At 44.7% G+C, this 25,805-nt stretch overlaps 4 protein-coding genes across 16 annotated transcripts; 2 read left to right on the forward strand and 2 right to left on the reverse strand.

The window, feature by feature from the left end:
• Nucleotides 1-2,561: 2,561 nt before the first annotated feature.
• Nucleotides 2,562-9,662, forward strand: LOC127318039 (uncharacterized WD repeat-containing protein C2A9.03). Its single transcript, XM_051348653.2, has 10 exons — nucleotides 2,562-2,918; nucleotides 3,011-3,217; nucleotides 4,537-4,704; nucleotides 4,794-4,880; nucleotides 5,371-5,505; nucleotides 5,647-5,757; nucleotides 8,099-8,190; nucleotides 8,275-8,380; nucleotides 8,475-8,561; nucleotides 8,886-9,662. The coding sequence occupies exons 1-10, from the start codon at nucleotides 2,574-2,576 to the stop codon at nucleotides 9,297-9,299; spliced, it is 1,752 nt and encodes a 583-aa protein (XP_051204613.1). The 5' UTR covers nucleotides 2,562-2,573; the 3' UTR covers nucleotides 9,300-9,662.
• Nucleotides 9,663-10,144: 482 nt separating this feature from the next.
• On the forward strand, nucleotides 10,145-17,559 carry LOC127318040 (uncharacterized). 13 transcript variants are annotated; one of them, XR_007861629.2, is made up of 9 exons: nucleotides 10,145-10,634; nucleotides 10,707-11,113; nucleotides 12,003-12,588; nucleotides 14,001-14,146; nucleotides 14,262-14,286; nucleotides 16,621-16,757; nucleotides 16,878-16,948; nucleotides 17,033-17,133; nucleotides 17,522-17,559. XR_007861629.2 is itself a non-coding variant. In XM_051348654.2 (5 exons), exons 1-4 carry the CDS (start codon nucleotides 10,212-10,214, stop codon nucleotides 14,109-14,111), a joined length of 1,527 nt encoding a protein of 508 aa, XP_051204614.1. In that variant the 5' UTR covers nucleotides 10,145-10,211; the 3' UTR covers nucleotides 14,112-14,146; nucleotides 14,262-14,820. The 13 variants fall into 13 exon arrangements, 3 of the variants coding, with proteins under 3 accessions (XP_051204614.1, XP_051204615.1, XP_051204616.1); XR_007861632.2 differs by having other exon boundaries at nucleotides 16,621-16,728; XR_007861630.2 differs by having other exon boundaries at nucleotides 16,624-16,757.
• On the reverse strand, nucleotides 15,682-17,603 carry LOC127316176 (purple acid phosphatase 2-like). The gene is made up of 7 exons (XM_071823840.1): nucleotides 17,439-17,603; nucleotides 17,221-17,351; nucleotides 16,895-17,144; nucleotides 16,661-16,801; nucleotides 16,227-16,430; nucleotides 15,985-16,106; nucleotides 15,682-15,880 (listed from the first exon to the last, which is right to left on the reverse strand). Exons 1-7 carry the CDS (start codon nucleotides 17,601-17,603, stop codon nucleotides 15,682-15,684), a joined length of 1,212 nt encoding a protein of 403 aa, XP_071679941.1.
• Nucleotides 17,604-24,874: 7,271 nt separating this feature from the next.
• Nucleotides 24,875-25,303, reverse strand: LOC139833542 (uncharacterized). The gene has a single exon (XM_071823841.1). The coding sequence runs from the start codon at nucleotides 25,301-25,303 to the stop codon at nucleotides 24,875-24,877; it is 429 nt and encodes a 142-aa protein (XP_071679942.1).
• Between the last annotated feature and the right edge of the window lie 502 nt (nucleotides 25,304-25,805).

Here is a 25,805-nt window from a genome sequence, read left to right on the forward strand (position 1 = left end):
GAGTCCGGATGCAAAAGTTATGCCCGTTTTAGTTTTGGTGTTTCTGCAGTTTTCTTAGGCCGGATATTTCGGAAATATCCGGCCCCCCCGAAATCGTCTAAGGACCGGAAGAAAAGCAGCTCTGGATAGGGGCCGGATTTTTGGCCGGATTTTGTCCAGGTTTTGTCCCTGAGGCCGGATTATCCGGCCCCCGGATAATCCGGCCCCAAGATGGGCCTGAATAGCCGGCCCTGTTTTTGCCCAAACGGCTCGCTTTACTTTGGGTGTATAAATACCCCCCTTCTTCCTCCTTGGGCTGTGCTTCTCTCACTCTCTCTCTCCTCCATTGTTGAACTAGAGAAGCTTGCTCTATCTCTCAATCCCTCCATGATTCTTGCCCCCATTTGAGGGAAAAGAGAGAGGAGATCTAGATCTACATTTCTACCAATCAAATCCATCTCTTTGTGAGTGGAACTCTCTAGATCTTGATCTTGGTGTTCTTTGTGAATTCCTTTGTTCTTCCTCTCTTATTCCCCCAATAGCTTTTGTAGCTTTGTTGGAATTTGAGAGAGAAGGACTTGAGCATCTTTGTGGTGTTCTTGCCATTGCATTTGGTGCATCGGTTTGAGTTCTCCACGGTGATTCGTGGAGGTGAAAGCAAGGAAGTTGTTACTCTTGGGTTCTTGGAACCCTAGACGGATTCTAGGCCTTTGTGGCGATTTGTTGGGAGCCTCCAATTAAGTTGTGGATGTGTGCCCCAATCTTTGTGTAAGGCCCGGTTTCCGCCTCGAAGGAAATCCCTTAGTGGAACCGTGACCTAGGCCTTTGTGGCGAGGGTCACCGGAGATTTAGGTGAGGCGCCTTCGTGGCGTTCGGTGTGTGGTGTGAGTACCGCATCTTGGGGTGAGGCCTTTGTGGCGTTGGTGTGCATCGAGCAACCACACCTCAAGGTGAGCCTCTTGCGGCGTTCGGGAGCACTAAGCAACCGCACCTCTCCACCGGAGATTAGCACTCGCAAGAGTGTGAACTCCGGGATAAATCATCGTCTCCCGCGTGCCTCGGTTATCTCTATACCCGAGCTCTTTACTTATGCACCTTACCTTGTGATAGCCATCGTGCTTGAAGTTATATATATCTTGCTATCACATACTTGCTTGTATTGCTTAGCATAAGTTGTTGGTGCACATAGGTGAACTCTTGCTTAGAATAAGTTGTTGGTGCACATAGGTGAACCATAGTATATATGCTTTGGGCTTGACAAAGTAAACGCTAGTTTTATTCCGCATTTGTTAAGCCCATCTCGTAAAAGTTTTAAATCGCCTATTCACCCCCCCCCTCTAGGCGACATCCGTGTCCTTTCACAGGTGCTTCCGCCACCGCCGGCATCGACGACCGACGTGCCCCCTGTCGACGCCATCGGCTCCGGTGACCTTGCAGAGAACTCCCCCACTCCGCCTCCCAGCACTCCGTCGCCCAACCTCCGCCACTACGCCGCCCAACACTACGTCGTCGTGGCCGTGCACCTCATCGTCGCCGTCTACGACCTAGGGCTGGGGACGAAATCGACTGGCAAAAGGGAATGGACGAAAACGTGGTGCAAAACATCCCCAAGAGGTATTAGCAAAAGCATAAACGGTCAGCGCGCCAAAGGTTTACCAGCGTGGCATCCACGTGTCGCGCCCTCATTCGCCATGACCAAACTATCCCGCAATTCCAAAGTTGTTGGACGGCGGTCTCACGGTTTGCAACTTGTTGGACCAAGCTATCACATCTAGGACAAGATGGTGTACCCCGGGTGTAATTATCTCCAAACAAAACCATCGCTCCAAATATTCACCAAACAATGAAAATGGTACATAATTTGAATTGTACCGTGTACCAAGTAGTATACAAACACATAAGAAGAATGAAATAATTTTCCAAATATCTTTACTCCTAATTTGCAAATTGAAAAATAGTACTCCCTCCGATCCATAGAAAGGGTCAGGGTTTTAATTTGCAACTTTGAATTTGAAGTAAAGTTCTAACACTTATTATGGATAGGAGGGAGAAGTTCTTCCAAGTGATATGCACACGCGCGAACAAACTAAATGGGTGTTGCTACCGTGTAAAAAAAATCATCTTGTTGCGTTCTTAGAAAACATCTCGATCTGAAAGCATCATTGTGTTCACCTCAGTGAACCTTCAAGAGTATCCGTCCTGCCTTGCGATGGCGGTTGCATGTTAACGACGAGATAGTTATGCGGACATCTTTTCGTTGGGATAGTCCCCATTTAACGGGAAAATGTCACCACTTGGAAGAACATTTTCGATGGGTCATATAGCAACAACTAAGGACCCTATGTTTCTAGAGTACTCCACGAATGCAAAGTCTGCTCCAAAATAGTACCTCCTTGGGTGCATTTGCACATTAGTTGTCGCCCGATTCAGTGCAACTTTAAACTAAATCAATTGTAACAAATATGAAACAAAAACCGTGATGATGAAATAGTCTCGAAAGTACAATTCACATGGAGTGCATGTGAGGTGCCCTAGAAACAACAATAGAGATAGAAAAAAAAAGATACCATGGGCGTGTCATCAATCATATTCATATGGCTTCTAGAGGCTCCCTCAGCCTAATCCCCTCCCGTCGCTGTCATTGTCAAGCTCGTTTCCGGATCGAGCTCTGCTCTGTATGTTTGCCGTCTAGAGCCTCGCTTCGCCGCACGGCACAAAAAGGCCCAGCCGCGTTCCCCTCCACACGTCTCTGCCCCGTTGCCCATCCTCCTCCTCCTCCTCCTCCTCACCCCCAGCCAGCCCGCCCGCCGCCGACGGCCGACGTAGCTCCTCCGCCCTCGACTCCCCGCTCTTCTCCCGCCGCTCTTCTCCAATCCTCAAGCTCGCCGTTGCCCTACGCGCCCGGTGCTGCTCTGCGTTGCTTGCTCCGCACAACACAAGTACGGTTTCTCTACCTCCTCCTACGAGGCGCGTATGCCTCTGCGCGAGCGAGCGCGTATGTGATCTGAACGGTCTTGGTTGGCGCGTGCAGGGCCGGCGGCGATTCATGGCCGCGACAGTGCGGGACGGCGAGGCGGCGGCGGCGCGCGTGGAAATGGACGATCACGACGACGGCGGCGCCGCGTCGGACGGCGAGATGGACATGGACATGGACGTGGAGGCCGACAGCGAGCTCCAGCACGGCCGCGACGCCGCCGGCCGGGCGAACGACGGGGACGGCGACGACGAGTACGCGCTGGTCAGTAAGCCACTTCCCCTGGCGCTCTCTTGCAGTTGCTGTTGCTGGCTGGTCGCCGCGCTGGTTGTTTTCCCTAATCGCAAATCTGAGCGCTGGCACCTGACTTACCGTTCGTTGATTGGTTGATTGACTGGCTGTCCGAGGTTTTGCTTTCTCAGTTAAAATTACCCGGCATGAGATTGTTTAATTCTTGGTGGGTAGCACATCCTGATTACCGTCGCCGGCCGCCGGCGGCCTCTTTAAGGTTGTTCATGGCCGTGAATTGACCTTGTGCCCACAGTAGGTAGGTTTCATTCTCTCTTTTTAAGATGAGATGAGTAGGGTTCATCCTTAATAATGCCACGATTTAAGATTTAATTTTCACTGCCATGTCGTCAAGTGCTACTCTGTGGGTAAGTACAACGGGTTCATAAAGTAAAACAGTAGCGTGTGTTGCTGCGACGAAGCAGAGAAGCTTAACTTGCCATCGAATATTTTATGGAAGGCGGGTAAATTGCTCGTTCAAAATAAACGATGACCGTGTTACGACAAAGTAGAGAAGCTTAACTTGCCATCGAATATTTTATCGAAGGCGGGTAAATTGCTCGTTCAAAACAAACGACGATGACCGCAGGAGGAACCTTAGTCCTGTTATAAACATAAACGCGTGTGTAAAGCTACTTTCCAGGGACAGTGCTGAATTTTCCACATTTAGTCTTTTTTCTCTGCTAAATTCTTTATGTTTTAGTGGGGACTTGGTGTCAATGGCGCTTGTGGAGCAGATTGGTACCACCCAATCATGCTGCTATACACTGCTAGTTATGCTTATCTCCAGCCAATAATGATTTGGCTTACCGCTCTCTCTGTCGGGCGGGTCGTTTTCGCAAGTGGCATCACTGCATAATTTTCAATGCCCCTCTTGGCCAGGCATTACGGATGCATTTTTTTCGGTGCCTTTTGAATTGGCTTAGACCAAGGAGTGTAAAACAGGGCTTTCTACTAGAAAACAAGGCTGATAACTTAGCCTTGTTGATAACCGTTGGGCCGGTTCACCTGTTGAATTAAAATTACCACACGGGGTCATGTTTTTGGGATTATGCGTATGAACCTTCTACGTGTTCAGTAGTGCTTACATCATGTGTCTGTACATGAGTCTATCTAATCATTAAGATTCACAAGCATATATTGTGACTGATGTAGCTTATCAAGGTTAAATAGTTGTTTTTTAAAGGCATGAAGATTTTGCTTCCAATATTATTCAGACCTACTAGTTTCCAGTGCCTTTTACAAAATGGTCAAGTTTTAAGCCAAAATATATTGATCTTTGACCCATTTTCCAGCTCACCAGGATAACTGACACATCGGCAGCTGAAGCAAGGGCGGGAAAGGATATACAAGGGATACCATGGGAGAGGTTACAAATTACCAGGAAGGATTACAGAAAAGCTAGGCTGGAACAGTACAAGAACTATGAAAACTTCCCTCAATCCGGAGAGCTTATGAATAAGGTCTTAATTACTATTAATGGTATTAGTCAATGTTTGTTTGTGTTCCAGATGATCTGATTTCCTGAAAAGATCCTCTTAAATGTTTTTAGTTGTGCAAGCAAGTGGAGGGGAACAGTAAATACTATGAATTTCGGTACAATACTCGAGTAGTGAAACCATCAATTCTCCATTTTCAGGTAAATTGCGATCTTTCCTGTATCTAGTGTAGGATATGTAGTATGACTTACTTATTTCACCTATTAGCAAACATTATACAGAATTACATTCTCCTCTTTCTTATTACCATTTATTCTGCTTTCTTGCAAAGTTTGTGTCTTTTTTGCATCCATACAAGTAACTTTTGAAAAGGAAACTATTGTTACATGTTTTATGGGATCACTATTTCAAGGATGTCACTAAAATGGTTTAATTTGATTAATGGTACTGCAGTATTCCAAATAAAATATTGTAGTGGTTATATTAATTTTCGCATGAAACTGTTAAAAGGTATGCGGTGAAGGTAAGTATAATCCTGAAAATAGACAGTAAAGGTTATGAGTAATCAGTGATGTAAGCTGTCTGCATTGCATGACATCTGCTTCATTCTCTACTATAGATCAGGCCAATTAGACATATCTATTGATAATTCCTAAGGCCGCTCATACTGACCAACTGTCATTTCTGTAGCTTCGGAATTTGTTATGGGCAACTTCAAAGCATGATGTGTATTTCATGTCAAATTCCACAGTAGGCCACTGGTCATCACTGTCTCACAAAATGTCAGATGTTCTTGATTTCTCGGGGCATGTTGCTCCAGCACAGGTATTCATCTTTTAGATTTCCTGCTTGCTTCGTTTTGATCAAATATTTCTACTTTATTTATTTTTACCGCCAACTTCAATGCTCCTTTTTAATGTAAAACCGATTATGCAAGTAATAAATATTAATTTATTGGTTGCACAGAAACATCCTGGCAGTTCACTAGAAGGGTTTACTGGCGTTCAAGTTAGCACACTTGCAGTGAATGAGGGTTTATTGGTTGCTGGTGGTTTCCAAGGAGAACTAATTTGCAAGGTAAGGTATTAGGTATTGTTACTATTACTGTAACCTCCACTCAAATTAGCTGTATCTGTTGCACTTCGTTGTCTTCCAATTTTCTCCTACTCCTGTTTGTGCTCAGTATTCTGTATCGAAAGTTGCCGAATGGTCAATGGTAGATAAAAGTGAAAGCATCCTTTGGGCTTGTTTGGAATAAAAGATTTTTGTAGGTACTTATAGAATAGAAGCCTGTAGGATTTTTTTTTCCCATGAAGCCCTTTGGATTTTGGTTTGGCTTTGAAAAAATCCTATACGCAAATCTTCCTTGCCTTCACCTTTTGGAGAGTCCTAAACATCTAGTCAAACCTCATGTTTTCATTTACTTTGAAAAGTGCAATGCAATATGCCCTTTTTATCACCTTGCCTTGTCTCGCTAATCCAGAAGTATCCCACTACAAAGTCCACGTGGAGCATCCAAACAGATATGCTGTATGTAGTTCCTGTAGGAATCTGGGAGACATGACATTTAATTCCGGTGCTTATCCTATTTTACTTTCTATCCTGCGTATTAACTGGGCCCTATCTCCTATTGTTAGTCATGATGGGGTTTGGTTAACCATTTATATTCAAAAAATCATTCTATTTAAAAGAGAAAAATGGGTTAACCATTAGGTTATTAGGGTTAGGAATGGTTAACCATTGGTCATTATGGTTTAAGGTTCCACTTTTAACATTTTGCAAAGGTAGGCTAGTACAACTACTTAGGGAATAAGAATGTATTATAGCATATGGCAAATAGTCGCAAAGCTTGGCCGGCTTGAAGACTCGGTGAAGACAGAAATTCTATTGCAATACTAAAACTTTGGTTTAGGTGTAAACAAACTAGTAACATTCAATTTATCCTTGGAGACTATTGTACTACCTCTGTCCATTTTTACATGTCCAAAGTTTGTCTAAATTCGAATGTATCTAGACACCTTTAGTGCAGAGATACATCCAAATTTTGATGAACCTCCCGACATCTATTAATAGACGGAGGGAGTATGTTACTTTCTCATTCAGCAAAAAAGGACTACTGTACACTGAACTCAGAATCAAAGGACAAAAATAATCTGCCACTTCCAGGAGACACTGTTTTATATGCTACATCCTGAATGTCGTCAATCCATTCCAACCTGAAATAACTCTGTCACAAGATCACCATGGAATCAGAAAATACATGTAAACATTCTTCAAGTAGTTTGATAAAAAAAAATGGACAATCTTAAATGCTACCTATAGTCAGGACTACTGTACACTGAACTCAGAATCAAAGGACAAAAATAATCTGCCACTTCCAGGAGACACTTTTTTATATGCTACTTCCTGAATGTCGTCAATCCATTCCAACCTGAAATAACTCTGTCACAAGATCCCCATGGAATCAGAAAATACATGGAAACATTCTTCAAGTAATTTGATAAAAAAATGGACAATCTTAAATGCTACCTATAGTCTCAAGGTGGGTAATCCACATGCTCATGTTTCATACATGGAAAACAATCAACCGTCTTCCCAATTAAGAATATGAGACATGATCACATTAATTTCATTTCAAACCAAGTGCAGTATACACACCCGTGTAAGGATTAAATCATAAATATGCAGCATGGACAAAGACCTATTCACTTGCCATTACCAAAATTGACAGCCCAATCTGCAAAATTGAGCATATGGCCAAAAAGGCAGGTTTGAACAACTCCCAAGAGACTTGCATGTAGAAGTTCAACATTGGGAGAAATTTCGTGGCAGAGGAGGGCCACAGTATGGCGTCGGGCTCAACAGGCATGGCTATGAATGAGAGAGACCGGAGGTGGAGCTGGACAAGTGCAGGTTGGGGCGGGAAGAGCTAGTCAGAGGTGCAGCTGGGCATCGGAGCAGAAGTGGATGCTGATCACGGGGCGGCGAGGGGGATTGATGCAAGGCGGCGAATGAGTGGTGCAATGCTGTGGCGGGGAGGTGGTGTTGGCTGGGCAGAAACCTAGCAAGAGGTGGAGGCAGCAGGGTCGCTTGTCGCAATGGTGGATGCCGAAGTGGTGGGGTGCGGCGGCATTGGCTTGCGGAGAGATGAGAGAGAGGAGGAGGTAGGGTGAGGCTGCGGAAAGGGTAACCCTCGGTGCATATAACAAAAAAAAACATAAGCATTTTGGGGCTGAACCTAAAGGCCCACTGAGCTGTTCTTTTATGTTAGGTTAACCTAACCAGTGGATATATGGGAGCCAACTCACCTTTTTAATTGTTGTTGTTTAGTTTACTCTAGAATGAAATCCCTGATTTATAACGAAGGGAAAATCATAAATAGGAGGCTGACATGCTCTGCATTTATGTCTTGATGTAGAGTTTACGAGACGGTGATGTTAAGTTCTGCACAAGGACTACCTTGAGCGACAATGCGATCACAAATGCCATGGATATACACAGATCTACAAGGTAAAATATTTTCCTGCAGAACCTCCCATCTGATGATGCATATATTGTTACAGAAATCTAAAGGTTTGCAAAATACTCATGCAGTGGAAGTTTGCGCATTACGGTGTCGAATAATGATTCTGGTGTTCGTGAATTTGACATGGAAAGATTTCAGCTCTTGAATCACTTGCGTTTTGACTGGCCAGTGAATGTAAGTTTTATCTCTTCAAGGCCCACATAAAGATTCAGGTTATGGTACCCTTGTTCGACTGTTCTCCTTACCTCTCTCCCCGCTTCAATGACAGCACACATCCGTGAGCCCGGACAAGAAACTTTTGGCAGTAGTTGGAGATGATCGGGATGCTCTTCTTGTTGATTCACGAAATGGGAAGGTATTTGGCTAGTATATGTTTGTTCTCAGCTAGCCTGTTGGTATCTCAGCTATTATTCACCCATTATCAAAAAGAAAATTTCATTATTATATTATACTTAAGTTCTTTTATTGCCACCTTGCGCTACTAGTTAATGAGATGTAAGCACCTTGATTATTTTTACACTACATTTGAAGGTTATCTTGGTTTATTTCCTATCGATATTAATAGGCAGGGCTCCTGCTTCTTTGTAGAAAAAAAAAAGCAACTTTGTAGGATTATCTAGACCATGTTCTGTTACCTGGACAGAGACATTAGCATTAAATCTTCCTTTCCTGTGTGCAGATAGCTTCTACCCTAGTTGGCCATCTGGACTACTCATTTGCCACGGCATGGCACCCGGATGGTGTTACCTTCGCAACCGGGAATCAGGACAAGACATGCCGGGTCTGGGACATCCGGAACCCGTCGACCTCCCTCGAGGTCCTAAGAGGCAACATTGGCGCCATCCGATGCATCCGCTACTCCTCCGATGGCCGGTTCCTCCTCTTCTCTGAGCCTGCCGACTTTGTGCACGTCTACAGCGCCGCCGAGTGCTACAGAAAGCGGCAGGAGATTGACTTCTTTGGCGAGATCTCCGGGATCTCGCTTAGCCCAGACGACGAGACCCTGTTTGTGGGTGTTTGCGACCGCGTGTACGCCAGCCTGCTGCATTATAGGATGGTCCACTCCTTCTGGTACCTGGACTCCTACATGTAGTGATGCAGGGGAGAAACTAAGTTGGGTGTTTCATGTGAAGAAAGAGCGCGGTGGCACTGCTGAAAATCTGAAGATCTCGCTCAGACCGGACGACGAGCCCCTGGTCCTCTGGGGCCGTGCGACCGCGTCAAAGCCAAGCTGCTGCATTACAGGACTGTCCGTCGCCTTCGGGCCCCATGGACTCAAACATGTAGAGAAAAGAAAGCTTGGTGGTGCTATGTCGAGTGTTCTTGTAAAGGAAGACATGAATTGCTGAAACATGCCGAATTGTAACTTTAACCAGATCAGTTTGGAACTCATACCGTCTTAATGCAAAGGAACAGAGCATGACCGAGCTGGGCCAAGTTCAGGTTGATTCGTATTCGGGTTTTGGTGGTCTACTGCTTCCTTCCCTTCTGGTCGAGCCATGTTGCTCCTACACTGCTTCGATGTTTAGCCATTTTTTTTCGGGCCAAAGTGCCAAACACGAACTACCCAAAATTGCTGTGATCCGTTTGTTGCACGATGAACATAAATTAGGGAAAATGAACCATACTAGAAACTGTAACAGTAAAGTACCGGTTCCAACATAAGATTACGATGACCTGTGATTTGAATCATCGAAGTAGCTTGTCTTAAGCGTCAACGCATTGACTATATCTTCTCAATCGGAGCTATGATGCGTAAAAAATTAGCCTAAACCTGAACTGGAGTACAGACTACAGCAATCCTCCTATGCGATGCGCTTACTGGAGAGCGTCTGTATTACAGCACAAGAGATCCCAGGCGTTGTTTCTCCATCGGACGGTCCACGGAGCCCCTTCTCTTTCACTGTTGGTTGCGCTCAGTCTCATCCAGTCCATCACAAAAATCTCCATCGCTCCGCACCGCAGCTGCGCGCCAAGCTCGCTTCCAATTCCCCTTCCCACAAAAATGGCCGCCGCGCCGGTGGCCTCCGCCTTCCCCGCGCCCCCCTCACCCTCCTCCTTCCTCAGCACGTCCACGCGCCGTCGTCACAGCCGCGCACTCCCACCACCACCAGCCGCCTCGCCGCGCGAGCTGCCGCCGCCGCAGCAGCAGCGCGCGGCGTCCAACACCGTGGAGAGGAGGCGGCGGCGGGAGGAGGAGGAGCAGGCGGAGGCCGAGGCGCAGGAGTTCGAGAAGCAGCGGAAGGAGGAGGTGAACCGCAAGATCGCCTCCCGGAAGGCGCTCTCCATCATCCTCCGCCGCGAGGCCACCAAGGCCGTCCTCGACAAGCGCGTGCCCGGCAAGGGCACCCGCCGCCTCCTCCCCCGCACCGTCCTCGAGTCCCTCCACGACCGCGTCGCCGCGCTCCGCTGGGAATCCGCCCTCAAGGTACGGCCTCTCGCCTCACCGACGCCTCCATTCCACACACTGACCTTAATTACCGTGCCCATCGACGCCCAGGTGTTCGAGCTAATGCGGGACCAGGTGTGGTACAGGCCGTACGTCGGCGTGTACATCAAGCTCATCACCATGCTCGGCAAGTGCAAGCAGCCGGAGAAGGCGCACGAGCTCTTCCAGGCCATGCTCGACGAGGGCTGCGCCCCCAACCTCGAGTCCTACACGGCCCTCGTCTCCGCCTACAGCAGGAGCGGCAGCTTCGACAGGGCTTTCTCCCTGCTTGATCAGATGAAGGCCACCCCTGGCTGCCGGCCCGATGTCCAGACCTACTCCATCCTCATCAAGTCCTGCTTGCACGCCTATGACTTCGACAGGGTCAAGGGTTTGCTGGAGGATATGGCGAATGCGGGCATCCGCCCCAACACCGTGACCTATAATACTCTCATTGATGCTCATGGGAAAGCAGGAAGGTAATCGGCAAGAAGAACATGTGCTTATGATTACCTGAATATTTAAGATATTGCTTTCGTTATATAGCTGTTAAAACATCTACTGGAAACTTGTTTCTCAGTTCTCTATGACGTGTATTTGATCTTGCTAGGGACTTGCATCACTGTTCGAATTGTCAAACTTTTTGGATTTGATATTATTTTCATCTGAATGTATCTCCTAATTTTCCAAATCTTGTTCTTCCTGGCATGATTTCCATTATAAGTAATGAATAGGGTCTACTTCTCAACCCTGAACTCTACCAGAAGTTCACTCTTCAACCTTACTCTAAAAAACCATTCGAATTGCAACCTTGAGTTACTCTAGATCTTGTTCCTGGCATGATTTCTATGGTAAGTAATGAATAGGGTGTACTTCTCAACCCTGAACTCTTGCATAAATCCACTTCTCTATGATACTAGATCATGTGATGGAGTTGCATCACTTCTTCCAATGATACAACTTTTAGGAAAACAAAATTGGATATTTATCTGAATGCATTTCCTAGTTCCAAATATTGTTCTCCCTGACATGGTATCCATGATAAGCAATGAAAAGGGTCTACTTCTCAACCCTGAACTCTGGCAGAAGTTCACCTTTCAAACTTACCTCTAAACCATTCGAATTACAACCTCGAGTTATTGAACCGCCATTTCACTCTTAGGTGGTTTCAAAAGTAGTTTTAGGCGATGTGGATGTGAAGTACAGAACTATAAGTTGAATAAGATTACCCTCACAAAAAATGCTACAAAAAGAAACACATCAATGAGATAAATATGCGGACATGGCTGTCATGTGGTAGACATGTTTTAACTAAAGTGGACTTTTCTGAAGTTATTAAGCTAACGGGTTTTTAATCTAATGTTTAAGGTATGCTGAGATGGAGTCAACTCTTCTCGAGATGTTGTCTGAAAACTGCAAACCTGATGTGTGGACAATGAATTCTACTCTAAGAGCTTTTGGTAGCAGTGGTCAGATTGAAACAATGGAAAGCTGCTACGAGAAGTTCCAGGCTTCTGGTATCTATCCAAACATAAAGACGTACAACATTTTACTTGATTCCTATGGTAAAGCTAAAATGTATGAGAAGATGGGAGCTGTGATGGAGTACATGCAGAAGTATTACTATTCCTGGACAATAGTCACGTACAATGTCGTTATTGATGCATTCGGAAGGGCTGGGGATCTTGAACAAATGGAATATATCTTTAGACTGATGAAATCTGACCATATAAAGCCTAACTGTGTTACCCTCTGTTCGTTGATTCGAGCTTATGGAAGGGCTGATCAAGTTAAGAAAATAGAGACAGTGTTAAGGATTGTCGAGAATTCAGACACAGCGTTGGATATTGTGTTCTTTAACTGTTTGGTGGATGCATATGGGAGGGTGGGATGCTTGGCAGAGATGTGGGATGTTCTCAATATGATGAAGATAGAACGAATAAAACCAGACAAGGTAACCTGCACTACCATGATTAAATGGTTTCTCGTCAAGGGGATTGATGATCATCGTGTTCAGTACCTACGTGACCTAAAAGATGGGAGATCTACAGATAATAAGTAGGTCTGAACATTGAAACAGCTACTGACCTGATTGATATTGTTCTCTGCATTTGCTCCAAGGAGATGGAACAACCTGTGTCAAATTCTCACTCAGTTTGCACTTCAAGAGATGCATCAATTTTATTATTCTCTTTGATGCCCTTAAGGAGTAACTTGAATGTTACTGAATCAATCATTTCTTGGAGGCAATTTAGAGTCACAAGTTCTGTTGTAGAAGTTCAGCAACAGAAATACAGAACTATCTGGTAGCATATTTTGGATAGCAAAGTTTCCTATGATTATGCCATCCCAAGAATTAGTTGATGTTTGCAAAAGGATGCTAAGCTGGTTTTTTGCGAACGAAGAAAAGTTGGACAGGAGAGAGAAATTTGAAGCACTATATCTGTAGCTGTGCATATTGTGGCAATCATATAGAACTAGGGGTACGCAGGTGACATTGGTCTGTGTCATTGTGCCGTGATGTATTTATAGTACAGCTGAACATGGCATCATTTGTCATACAGGCTTACGCAAAGATGGACAGAAACTTAATATGTTACTCCCTCCGATTCAAATTAATTGAGTCAACTTTGTCTAGATATGGATTTACCTAGACATGTTTTAGCTCTAGATACATGCATATCTAGTCAAAGTTCAGTCAATTAATTTGGATTGGAGGGAGTAACAAAATTAAATGTTGTAGTGCTCTACTATTAAAAGTGTAGGAAATGACTTAGGTGATTTTTTGGTATTTTATATGCTCCATCCGGCCCAAATTAATTCACGCAGTTCAGGAGTACACCTCACATTGGGCTGGAGGGAGTAACATTGTTTTTGAGCGGTTTTCACCTCACGTTGTGGCTGTCATTGTCCTTAAAAAAACTGGCACCTAACAAATGGACTAAGGAATTGTTGTAAAAGATGATTCTGTCTTGACCATTATTCAACAAAGGCTTTAAAGTTTCTGGGACAGAATATGGTTCGTGGAGCTACCTTCATTCCTGTTTAATGTCTGCTCATTCACCGTGTTATTTATTTTGTAAAAAGTCAAGTAATTGCAAAAATGAGTACTAAATGATTAATAAAAGTAAATTGTAGAGGCTCTTTGCTTTAAAGAATCAACTAATAAAAGTACAAAACCCTTCATGAACTAAAGTATGCTGTGTCTGCTGTCTATTATGTATTCTTGGTACTTTTCCTAATTTGCCAATAGCTCAAGACCCTGTGCTCTGTTTATTTCCTGCAGAATATTTTCACATCCAGTCATTATTATGCACTTATGCTTATACCAAATCCACTTGTTCAAAACTTTATCTCGATGTTCAGATCTTGCTGTGCTGTATAGGGACAAGGGACATTAATTATTCAGTGCTGTTGTGTCTGGGATCTGTGCATGTGAGCCACCACAATGACCCAAGTCACACCTACTCACAGTGAAAAAGCTGATCAGGTTCTCTGTCTCTGCTATTATGGTATGTACTCAAATTATGATCCAAGCTACTATTATCTGTACTTCTGTACATTGCCATCAACCCTGAAAAGCTTCTGTTTTTTTTCCTAATGCTCTCTGAACTTTGCCATTTTCAGGGGGTTCCCTTGTTCCAAAACCTGGGTGAGTCGTTTCAGTTTTGTACTGAGCTGGAGTAGATCATTTCTGACATATTTTCTGCTACTGTCTGGCCCCTAATGCTGTCTGAGTACCAAAATCTCCTAACTCATCAATGTTGTCTGGAGCTCTGGCTTGTTGGTGGCTAAACAGCTTGGGCAACTGCAGCCGTGCTGGGCCAAACATAGCTAAGTGCTAGCTAACCTGCGCAGAAACTGATCTGATCATTTATAGCAAACCGTGCTGCACTTGGTATAGTGGGGAAATATCAATTGCCGCCACTCCGTGCACATACCACATGAACAGTAGAAAATTTAAGTGATAGCTGTAGAAGATACCATAATGATCTTTTGCTTAGGTTAGTTAAGCTACTAACCTGGATCCTGAACAAAAGTGATAAAATAATCCGCATATATTTTATAACTCAAATAGAAAGGAGGACAAGATGACTTTGTTTTTAACTAGCATGTCATTGTTTTCTTTCTTTCGGTACTTTGCTTGGTTAGCTTAAAATATTTCCCCGGAAAGCTATGTTATTAATCAGGAAAAAATTATTCCATTGCCCACACATCCAGATAACCACACATCAGATCAAACACACACAACACACGTACCAGCTGATTTCTAAAACCAAAAAACTGAGCTAGCAGCTAGCTAGGTTCGAGTTATTAGTGCCAGACTATTCGTCTGGTCCCTCACACAGCGTGAGGAGTTGGGAATCAAGCTCGTGCATGCTCTACCAAGATGCACACACATGTGATTGCGTGGTAGGTAGGTTACAAACGGAGTACGAAATTGAGTGTACTTTGTAAATGATTGGTTGGCCCAGTGCTCTGTTATTACTTAATCAACCTAGGAAACTTAGAACCTCGACCGTGCCAGTAAAGCAACTGTCTGGCATGGAGCGCCAAAATAAATCTCGAAGTTGAAGGAGAGAACACCATTTGGAAGCATGGAACCTCCTATTCCTCTCTTTCTGAACTTTACTGGCCAATCTGGTAATTCTGTCCACTGCTGCTGTCTCTCTTGTTGCTGTGACTTCACGGAGAAGGTAGACAATGGACCGGCCAGCTGTTGCTTTTTGCATGGAGTTCAAAAGAGTTTATACTTTTTTAGTTTTCAACAAAAACTGCCAGCATAAGAGGTACGTGCATATTATACAACATGCCGCTACCTGGCACTCCATGTAAAATTACAATTGCAATACAGATAGATACTGCATCCCTATAACAATCCACATGGTGCGTGTTTTTCTCAATCGACAAAGCACAACCTGCAGCTGAGCGGCCTAAACCGTACTCTGAATACAAAGGAGGATGTTGTGTGTTCAGTGTCGGAGGCGACACTTATTGAACGAGGAAGCGTACGTGGACGAAGACACGTATTTTTCTTTTCATACCATCACTGGGGATCGTCGAAGGAATCATCCGTGGGCATCCAGTACCTGTTGGTGAACCAGCGGGATTCAGCCGCAACGGCGGTGCCGTCCTGGTTGCGGTGCCATGCGTAGTATGCGTGCGTCCGGTTCTTGATGTCCAGGATGGCATGCCCGAAGCTTGCCTCCCTGAACGCCGAGTAGCCTGGCTGCGGCTCCGACATGCTGCAGCATCCCAAAAATATAGACGCAGGCCGATATTACTGTTAATATAAGCTTGATCTATGCATATCTGTTGAGTTAGTGGATGCAACTATGGTCCATCTTACTTGGTGGCCAGCCCTCCCTGGTTTCCTCCGTCACCAATGGTTATGTAGACGGGCGCAGACTGGTCTCGGACCGGGGTGCACAGGCCATTCACAATGTTATATGCGATATTTGATATCCTATGCTGCAGTCAGAGAACAAAGTTTGTTTCATCAGGAGCTCAGGATTGAGGTGTTATTCCATAAGCAGAAGAACGAGACTCAGTTAAACTGATGGCTTGAAGAGAATAAACTAGTCAACTTACTGTCCGTTCATACGCATGGACATGCCCTGCAAACACAAGGTCAACTTTGTACTTCACAAACCATGGCTCGTACAACACCCTCATGCTTTCACCTTCCATATAGTGGTAGTAATAGCTGTTGTACAATGGAGCGTGCATCAGAACAATCAACCATGGCGTTTCGCTCCTGTTGACCTTGGCGAACTCCGCCCGAAGCCACGTGTACTGAGGAGTATGTTTTCCTGGCAAACAAAACAGACCTGTCTAGTTACCTTCACTATTTCTTAGTACTGGGCTACTGGCCAAAGCAAACAAATTTTTATGTTGAAACAAAAAAGCAAACAAATTGAATTGTTCTTTTCCTCAGAAGTGATCTTACGTTAATGGTGAAAATTGTTTTTGCTTATGTTTACAGCAGAATGAACAAAACGCAGTGTCAGAACAACATGGCTTACCATATGCAGAGAGTATGATGCCAGGACAATGATATAAGCAGAAGCTCTTTTGATGGAATACCAGTAAGGTGCTGTGCTACCAGAGGCCTTATAAGGGGTGGGGTACCTCTGGCTGTATGGCTTGAATGGCTTTGTTTCGCCCTGCAAATACATGCAATGTTCTTTTTACCGGCAATATACATAACTAAATTAACTTTTTATTGTACATTTGAAACAGAAGGGAGTTATCCTTACAAGTTCAGGAGCAAAATCTATGTCATGGTTTCCAGCTGTCCAGATCCAAGGCTGGTATGCAAGATTCCGCTCTACAAATCTTCCCCATGTATCCCACCTTACATTATCATTGTATGGGTAATTATCTGCGTATGTCAGGTCCCCAACAAAAAGCACTGCCTGCGCTTTTGAATTGGACTCGTAATGAGCGAGAGTGACATTTGAGTCGAAACTCTGACCAAGATCACCTGAACACAACAGTAAGTTTTCACTAATATTACACACAGATAACAAGCAGATTTTGTGAATTATTATTCTCATAAAGAACTATATCATATACACACAACCGAGCACATTTGACAATACCTATCAGACCAAATGTATATGGAACATCTGGGCCACTTTTCGGAGGAGTCCTGAACCAAAATTTCCTCATTGTCTCTTTGGTCCCAACAGCATAGTAATACTTTGTGTCAAACTGTAACAAATTCATGATTAAGTATTGAACCAAGATTCCAGCCTTTACAAAATATAAACGATAAGTTTTTTTTGATGAGTTGATAACCTTCAACTTCTTTATTGTACAATGATGAATGTATCCTGAGGTATAGTTGTAGAACGTATACTGAGTTAACTTCCCCTTTGCAGAATGGTTGAGGTTATCTTCTGAAGTCCCGTAAAGCACTGTGCTTGATCCAGGCTCTATTGTCGTCACCCATGAGATTATCATGGCTTTGCCATCATGGTCTCCTTGTGTGATATGAACCTATTAGAGCATGACACCAACCAATATGAAAGGGCACAATAAAACACGGTGGCGACCACAATCATACTCCCTCCATTCCTTCTTATAAGGTGTATTAGTTTTTTAAGAGTCAAATTACACTAGTTCTTGAAAATAATATCAAGTTCTACAATACTAAAATGGTATAATTAGATTCGTCATGAGATATTCCCAGAATAAATTCCCCGCAAGAAAAGATTCATCATGAAATATATATAATTACTTATTTAGTATTGTAAAGGTTTATACTAGTTTTTTCTAAAAACTTGGTCAAAGTTAGAGTAGTTTGACGTTTAAAAAACTAATACACCTTGTAAGAAGGAATGGAGGAGTACTATTTCTTTTACTCTATAAGATTTGTGTAATTATATGGAGTAAGAAATAACACACATCAGTATCCTGAAAAGACATCATCATATCACTAAATTATATAAGTAGCAAGATTAAGTAAGAGCAAAAAAGTTCTTATCATAGAAAAGGCATCACAGTATTTAATCCTATGCAGTAAGAACAAAAAGGTTTTTAAAAGAGCTCCAACAACCAAAATAAGCAATACCAAATATGATGGCAGAATAGCCTTTAGAACTGACATAGCCATTACTTCAATTAAAAAACATTGGTTTGCGATGTTAAACTTGTGGGCTCCCATAAAGTGTGAGAAGTAGCCAGAAGAGCATAACATATAATTGGGAGCCAATGAAAAAAAAGAGAAGATACACAATCTACATATCCATCCATGTAGTACACGAAGATCAGTCATGAAATCTTTGGATTGACTGGAACTGTTAAATGTAACAAGAACATAGGGCAATGTCTACAGTTTCCACTAAAAGTGACTGCACTTTTAGATAGTTTGGACTAACTTTCATGGAGAGAATGACCTAGTCTGAAATATCTCTCTAGTGGGTGATCATGGCCACGATCAGTTGCCACCACACGTCCATCGCGTGGAGTCCGACACTTTCCCTTGTCTACCCTCACCCGCAGGCTCCGCTCTGCCCTCTCCCCTATTCGACACCGAGAGTTCACAAGGGAGGGAGTGCTCTATGAAGCAGGAATTGGGGCTGGCATGGGTGGCCGCGGCCACACTGACTCCCGTGAGGAATGAACTTGGAGGGTGCGCCTAGAGGGATGGTTAAGGACGGTGACGGGCTGGTCGAGGAGTCGATAGACAGGGCGGGGTGCAAGGATGTGTGGTAGGGACACCATCCACAGGTGGGGGGGCCCCCCCCCCCCCCCCCCCCCCCCTCCCTCCTCTCCGACAAGTAAAGGAGAAATCTAGTTGCGCAGAAAATCAAACGTAGGCACAGATGAAGGGCCGAAGCTAGGAAAAAAATTCGTTGGTGTCATTCATTTGAATTTACCGGTGTCATTTCGAATTTCTAAGAGTATTGCTTCATTTACAAAGAGAAATAGTAAAATTCCATTGATGATATTTGACACCATTCATTACATATGCTAGGTCCGCCCTGACCGCCAATTAGACTCCTCCAACCCAATCATCCAAGACTTGTCGAGTGCATGTAAGTAAGTAGTTCCAAAACTGAACTTGTTCGAGTGACACTGTGGCACAGGTACTCAGGCAAACATAGAGGCGAGTTTTCTCAAAGAGAAAAAACTGTTCATCGGAGTGATGGAAACATGCTAAATCACCGGCAGCCCTGGGTTTACCTGCTGCGGCGTATTGCAGCCGGCCGGAGCGCGGAAGACGTCAGCGTCGAGCGGCATGTCGATGGCCTGTTCGAGCTGCCGCCGATACTCGCTGGTCTGGCCGGCATGGCATGTGGTGGTAAGCAGAAGGACCGCGCAGGCAACCGCCGCCCCGCTGACCCAATTCACCACCTCCATTCCCGCCGGGCCTCTTTCTCGGCGTGTTGGCTTCTTGCCTTCTTGTCGCGGCTTTTTTGAGGTTGTACTCGGTCGAAGGACATGAATGGCACCACTTGTCGGATGTCGTGATATATAAACTGGTCGATGGAATGGGATATGTTCATCCGAGGTACAACAATAAATCAAAGATGGCGACGGCGAGGATTGATTGGTTCGTGGTTTAAACTTTGAACTCGCACACAGAGGCATGAGGAGAGCAAGAACTCCATTTTCTATCAGTTTTGGAGGCAAAGACCTTCGAATTGATTTGTTAGTACTTTCTTCTTCTTTCTTTAACTAACAAGAGAGGCGTTCCACCGAAAAGATTTCATGAGAACAACGAGAAGTTCCACATTCATAACAAAAGAAAATAGAAAGAGTCACGGGTAATTACATTGTCTCTTCCTTCACACGGGAAGCCACATGAAGCACATCAAAGCTCCCGTCTTGACAAATAGGACGATTTCCATCCCTCTAACCATGTCTCGTAGAACATATACGGGGTGGAGGAAGAGTCTTGCGCTCTTGCATGTTGTTATACTAGATCGGAGACAGTGATGTTGCTTTGGCAAACAAATTAGTATTAGCAATTTGGTGTTCCCGAGCTTCACCTGCTACGGTGCTACCTCAGAAGTTGTAGCAGTATGTTCAGCACCTTGTCGGTTAACATATTAGTATGTACTACTTGATCTCATTTAGGCTCCTGACCTCCTGTAAAAGTCAAATGACCCTAACATATTAGTCATTCAAAGATTGTTACATGGTTTCTCAAAAGCACAAATAAGCGTACACTATTACGTAGACACTATTTAGTGCACAAATATATCCAAATCTAAGACATCCTTTTATGGACGGGTTCTGTATTCTGCCTGGAAAACGCTGTCGCTGTGTGCTAGCGCGGAGGAGGCTGAAATTCTGGCTCTCTTGGAAGGCAGCAGATACTTCGCTGCAAATCCGCAATACTCTGGAATTCTTGAAACGGACTGCGTCAGGATTGTAGCTGTTCTTTCATCCCCGGACAGAGGGACCGTTCGTCAAATTGGAGCCTCTTTGTGGAGGCAAGAGCTATGCTTGATTTGCTACCGGAAGTGCAAGTTTGCAAGGTGTCTAGGGTGAGTAATATAGTGGCGCACGATTTAGCGCAATTAGGCAAGAGTGAGTGTGGTGTGTTGCATGAGAACGTCCCTTCCTGCGTGATGGGTTCACTCATGCGTGATTGTAAAACTTTGGTTGCCTAATGAATAAAGCTCACCCAGTTTAAAAAAAAAGAATACACGATATACATATTTTCTAGTAACACGAAGGCCCCCACAGGTCGCTAAAGTGTAGCTAATTAATTATACTTGAGATGCCACAAATTGGCTAGGAATGCTCTTATCGTAGTCACTAGAGGGTTTTCTATATGTGGTGGAACAGAGATTCAAATAGAAGGTACGATTGTCGTCCATGGGAATTCATATATCATGATCTCATGGATGTCAAGTTGCAGAGCCTCCAAATCTTGTCAATGAGCTCAGTTTTGTCGTGGTTTCTTCACAACAATAGCCATGGGGTGGCTTACGGAGCATGGAGCTACACGATGCGGATATTCCATGACGAGATTGGTACATGATGTATCCAGATTTGCCCCCTCGAGCTGGAGGTAAAAACGTACTTCCTGCTTGTCTATACTAGTATTATAAGTAGTGATGCAAGATTGCTTGTAAGCTAGGATTTGCGAAAAAATGCGCCCTCTAGATGATCCTTCTGTTCTTATGTACATGGACGACTTAGGGTTACAAATCTATCCCGAGTCGGTTCGTGATCGGAGTCCTAGCAAGAGTTGGCTATTCTTCTTTCGTTGCACATCAAGTCTCCTTAGCCGGTTTGGATACAAACTCCCGTTGGACCTGACTTTAGACGTCGGCCTTGTCTTCCTTGTGTAAGCTCATCATAGGGGTCGTGGTAAGTGGGCCATATGCGCCCCTAGATCTATGGGCCATCTCCCCCTTACGGACATACCCGGTTGGGTATTCCATCAGCACGTTCCCTTATGGTGAGTCGCATAAATCTCTACTGCTCTAGTGCAAGTGGAAAAGCAAGATGTTAGTATTTTACGCCACATTAAACATGTAATTAATAAATGAAGAAAAACTTCATACATATTAAATGCCAAAAACAACATATATTTTCTTATATTCTTATTGACTTCTAGCATACTACAAAATTCACTTCACATATAAAACATATAGGGCTGCGAAAAAATAAGGGTTGTAGAATAACTATCCTTCACCCTAGTGATGAATAGCATGCCTAGTACATTGCTCCTACTTTGCACCCTGAGTTTCTTACATTGTTACATTTAGGAGAGTGGATTTGGTGATCACGGGGATACGTGTGCACCCTCTCTTTACCGTTGGATTTGTTCCAAGATTATGACTTCATAGACGGCAATAAAACGGCGTCAAATCTGCATCCACCCACGCGCCCACGCAGAGAGAAAGCGATGGAGGGCCCACCTTATCGTTTGCTGTTGTCTTCCTCCCCGCATATCGGCGCCCTCCTCCACCGTGGCTACTGCTCGCACGTGGGGGCGCGGTGGCTATGGCTCGCAGGCGCGTTGGACCGCCGAGGAGAGCCAGGCCATGGCTTCCGCCTCGGCCGCGGGACCAGGCTAAGACGCGGGCGCGGGCGCGCCGCCGTTGTTGCTGCAGCGCCAGGGCTCGCTCACCCTGCCCCGCACCCTCAGCGCCAAGACCGTCGACGAGGTATGGCGCAACCTCGTGGGCGACGACCCGGTCACGGGGGTGGTGGCGGACGGTGCCGAGCCGCAGCCCCATCGGCAGGCCACGCTCGGGGAGATGACCCTGGAGGAGTTCTTGGTCAAAGCCAGCGTGCTACGAGAGATCCCCACCGCTCCGGCTCCTCTACCGCCCCCGCCCCGTCCTCTACCGTCCTCTACCGTCCTCATCCCCACCGCAACTTGCTACAGCTGCAGATCGATCGGAGGCGCGGCTCAGCGCTTGTACCCCCTGTGATTTTTTTCCGTTTCTGAGCACCATTTTCTTCTAAGTTTATTTTACATAACACATGGGGAGTTGATTCTTTATTAGTTCTGATTTTCTTGGTTGCTCTCGCCAGAGAAGGAGGCGCGGAGGAGAATTTGGACGGAGGTGGCGCCGGGATGCGGTGCTGCCGGCAGCGCGGAGATGCGGGTTCCAACCCTGCTAGCACCGCCGCATCAGGTGGCACCTGCATCACGCGAAGCAGCCTGAAGGCACTTGGCCACTGCAATTATTTTGTTCACCTCAAGATGCAACCGCCTGTGTGGGATTCATTTGTTTGATTCTTGGTTTTTGGTGGTGATGCCTGTTCCAGTTCGTAACTGTGGCCCGGATTGCGATCCAGAGAATTGGAACTCTGGACTTTTTCTCAGCACAGATCGGCAGGTGATCCCTAGCTCAGGCATCTCGGAACTCTGGATGTTAATTACATTGATATTAAGGAGAGCTGAAGATTTTCCAGTTTCAAAGCTGATTTTAATTGATCTTGGATTTCTTGGATTTTGGGGCGTGCTAGCCCGCCTGCAGCCCTGTGCAATGCCCCCACTGGCGACGGGATTCCCTGGGCGCTAGAACGAGTAGCGGATGTCTTCTCACAGTCAACTAACACCGTTTGACATGTGTCGAGCAGAGAAGGGGTGCTCACGTATCCCCCTGTTCACCACGCTTCATCCGTTACATTTAGAATTTATGTTTCAAAGAAAAAACATTTAATTTCATGTTGACTCACAGTCGAAAAAAATCATTGGCATAACAAATGCAAAATACGAGTTATACCGATGTAAAAACAACAAATTGCGTAATATATGTTTTTTATGTCCTATATATTTGCGTCGAGTAGACAAAAATAATCCTCATGTCTACATTTTCTTCCTTTTTTCTTGACCTTTGACATAAGTCAAAATTTACAAGACGTAAAATCATGTGGGCTTGTAGAATAGCTTATTTTTATCCAAGGTGCCGAATAGCACACTCATAGACATGTTATTCACGACCCGTGGTTACATTATTTTGCACCCAGAATTTCCTTACATTGGTACATTCAAACTTATGCTTCGTATACAAATAGTTACATTCATTTTGACCCACAATGAGAAACTAGCACAACAAACGCAAGATACAAGTCATAACAATGTAAAAAACCACAAAAGAATGCATAGATATATGTATTTACATCGAGTTTTTTTATGTCATGCAAACAAGAACGTTTACATCATGTCTATACTTACTTTCTTGTTGACTTCCAACATAAGACAAAGTTTAGACATAAATATCATGTGCAGTTGCAAGAAAAAATAGGGGGTTGTAAATAACTGCACTTCCCGTAGACATGCTTGGTATGTTTCCAAACATTAAGACCTGCACCATTTTACTTTATTCCAATGGTAAAGCTAAAATTAATGTATGAGAAGATGGGAGCTGTGATGGAGTACATGAGTACATTGTAGTTATCGATGCATTCGGAAGGGCTGGTGATCTTGAAAAAATGGAATATATCTTTAGACTGATGAAATCTGACAATATAAAGCCTAACCGTGTTACCCTGTGTTCATTGATTAGAGCTTATGGATGGGCTGATCATGTTAAGAAAATAGAGACAGTGTTACGAATTGTCGAGAATTCAGACAAGATGTTGGATATTGTATTCGTCAACTTTTTTTTTGAAACGGAGGCAAAAGCTTTGCCTCATTCTATTAATTAAGAGAAGTTTTTCGGACAAGATAGTCCTTACAAAACAGTATGGAACCGTGGTACAAAGGGATTACTCTCCTGGCAAAATTTCCCTAAGATGCTTATAACCCGCGGAAGCCCACAAGTGGTCCTCGCTCTTGATATTGTTGAGAATAACCAACAAGTGCAGAGCATGCTTGTTGCCAAAAACCCTCACATTCCTCTCGTTCCAAATTTCCCAAAGGACAAGCAAGGAGAGGGAGGCGATGGCTTTGGTTTTGGAGCGGCGTTGGTTGTCATGAAGTCCCACCACGTCTTGATGGAAAGATCCACCCAAAGGTTTGGTAGGATACCGGGAAGGCCCAACCAATCCCTAATGGAGCTCCAAAGATGCACGGAGTACTGACAATGGATGAAAAGGTGGCTAACCGACTCCGTCACTTGCTTGCAAAGAGGACACAAACCGCAATCTGTCCACCCCCACTTTTGAAGCCGGTCCACGGTCCAAATCCTATTTTGAGTAAGGAGCCATGCGAAGAACTTGACCTTGGGAGGGGCCCAAGCCTTCCACACCGTCTTATGAAGGGAGGAGAAAGTGGAGCCAAGAAATTGCAATTCATAGGCCGACTTGGCCGATTATTGCCCATTTGCCGTGAGCTTCCAAGATATATCATCGGCGACCTCCTCGTTTAGATGCACACCTTGAAGTTTTACCCATAGTTCCACAAATTGTGAAAGATGGTCTGTGGTGAAGCTCTCATCAAGGGTGATTTTCCGCACCCAAGCATTGCCCTCCAACGCTTTATTGACCTTCCAAGATTTTCTTTTCGAGGAAGCGAAGATGAGAGGTGCTATGTCCTTGGGCTTCCCCCCTTCGAGCTGAGTGGCGTCCCAAAAGGAAGTCTTGCAACCGTTACCAATGGCAATGGTAGTTGCGGTGTAGACGGTGTCCATGTCCTCCTCGGAGCATGGGTTGGTGGAGCCCTCCCAAATCTTAGTACTATCCTTCCATTCAAGCCATGGCCAACATAGACGAAGAGCCGTGGCAAATTTATCCAAGTTCATGACACCAAGCCCCCCAAGCTTATTTGGGCGGCACACAGTTTTCCAATTAACTTTGCATTTGGCACCGGTAGTATTATCCTTAGCCGACCAAAGAAATGCCATCTCAATTTTATTGATGAACTTTGTAGTACCCGGCGGTAGGAAAAGTGGTGTGAGTAGTAGGTGGCTTGCGAAGTAATCACCGATCTAACAAGCTCCGTGCGCCCGGCCATGGTGATGAAATTGCCTCCCCAAGACGGAAGCTTTCCAGAGCATTTGTCTTCAAGATGTTGAAAGTCAACCCTCTTGAGTTGCCAAACCGAGAGCGGGAGATCAAGTTGCTTCAAGGGGAAGGAGGTTTTAGTAGCCGGGATGCCCTCAAGAATATCCTCAAGATTGATCCTATTGCACCGGATAGGGACGACGGAGCTCTTTTGGAAGTTAGTGCAAAGACCGGTGACCTCCCCAAAGCTCTCAAGAATTTTAGCCAAGTTGATTATGTCCTCACGGAAGGGAGCAACAA

This window comes from Lolium perenne, chromosome 7 (genome assembly GCF_019359855.2).
Source record: "Lolium perenne isolate Kyuss_39 chromosome 7, Kyuss_2.0, whole genome shotgun sequence".
Lineage (NCBI taxonomy): Eukaryota > Viridiplantae > Streptophyta > Magnoliopsida > Poales > Poaceae > Lolium > Lolium perenne.

What these genes read in the sequence shown, in the direction of transcription:
- LOC127318039 (XM_051348653.2), top strand. Translation starts at nt 2,574, where the DNA reads ATGGCTTCTAGAGGCTCCCTCAGCCTAATCCCCTCCCGTCGCTGTCAT. An exon ending in CATCAATTCTCCATTTTCAG is followed by an intron (nt 4,881 to 5,370) that starts GTAAATTGCGAT and finishes TCATTTCTGTAG; the next exon opens with CTTCGGAATTTGTTATGGGC. An exon ending in AAGGAGAACTAATTTGCAAG is followed by an intron (nt 5,758 to 8,098) that starts GTAAGGTATTAG and finishes GTCTTGATGTAG; the next exon opens with AGTTTACGAGACGGTGATGT.
- LOC127318040 (XM_051348654.2), top strand. Translation starts at nt 10,212, where the DNA reads ATGGCCGCCGCGCCGGTGGCCTCCGCCTTCCCCGCGCCCCCCTCACCC. An exon ending in GCTCATGGGAAAGCAGGAAG is followed by an intron (nt 11,114 to 12,002) that starts GTAATCGGCAAG and finishes CTAATGTTTAAG; the next exon opens with GTATGCTGAGATGGAGTCAA. An exon ending in AACGAATAAAACCAGACAAG is followed by an intron (nt 12,589 to 14,000) that starts GTAACCTGCACT and finishes CTCGATGTTCAG; the next exon opens with ATCTTGCTGTGCTGTATAGG.
- LOC127316176 (XM_071823840.1), bottom strand. Translation starts at nt 17,603, where the DNA reads ATGATAATCTCATGGGTGACGACAATAGAGCCTGGATCAAGCACAGTG. An exon ending in GGTATTGTCAAATGTGCTCG is followed by an intron (nt 17,145 to 17,220) that starts GTTGTGTGTATA and finishes GTGTAATATTAG; the next exon opens with TGAAAACTTACTGTTGTGTT. An exon ending in CATCATACTCTCTGCATATG is followed by an intron (nt 16,431 to 16,660) that starts GTAAGCCATGTT and finishes CATACTCCTCAG; the next exon opens with TACACGTGGCTTCGGGCGGA.
- LOC139833542 (XM_071823841.1), bottom strand. Translation starts at nt 25,303, where the DNA reads ATGAACTTGGATAAATTTGCCACGGCTCTTCGTCTATGTTGGCCATGG.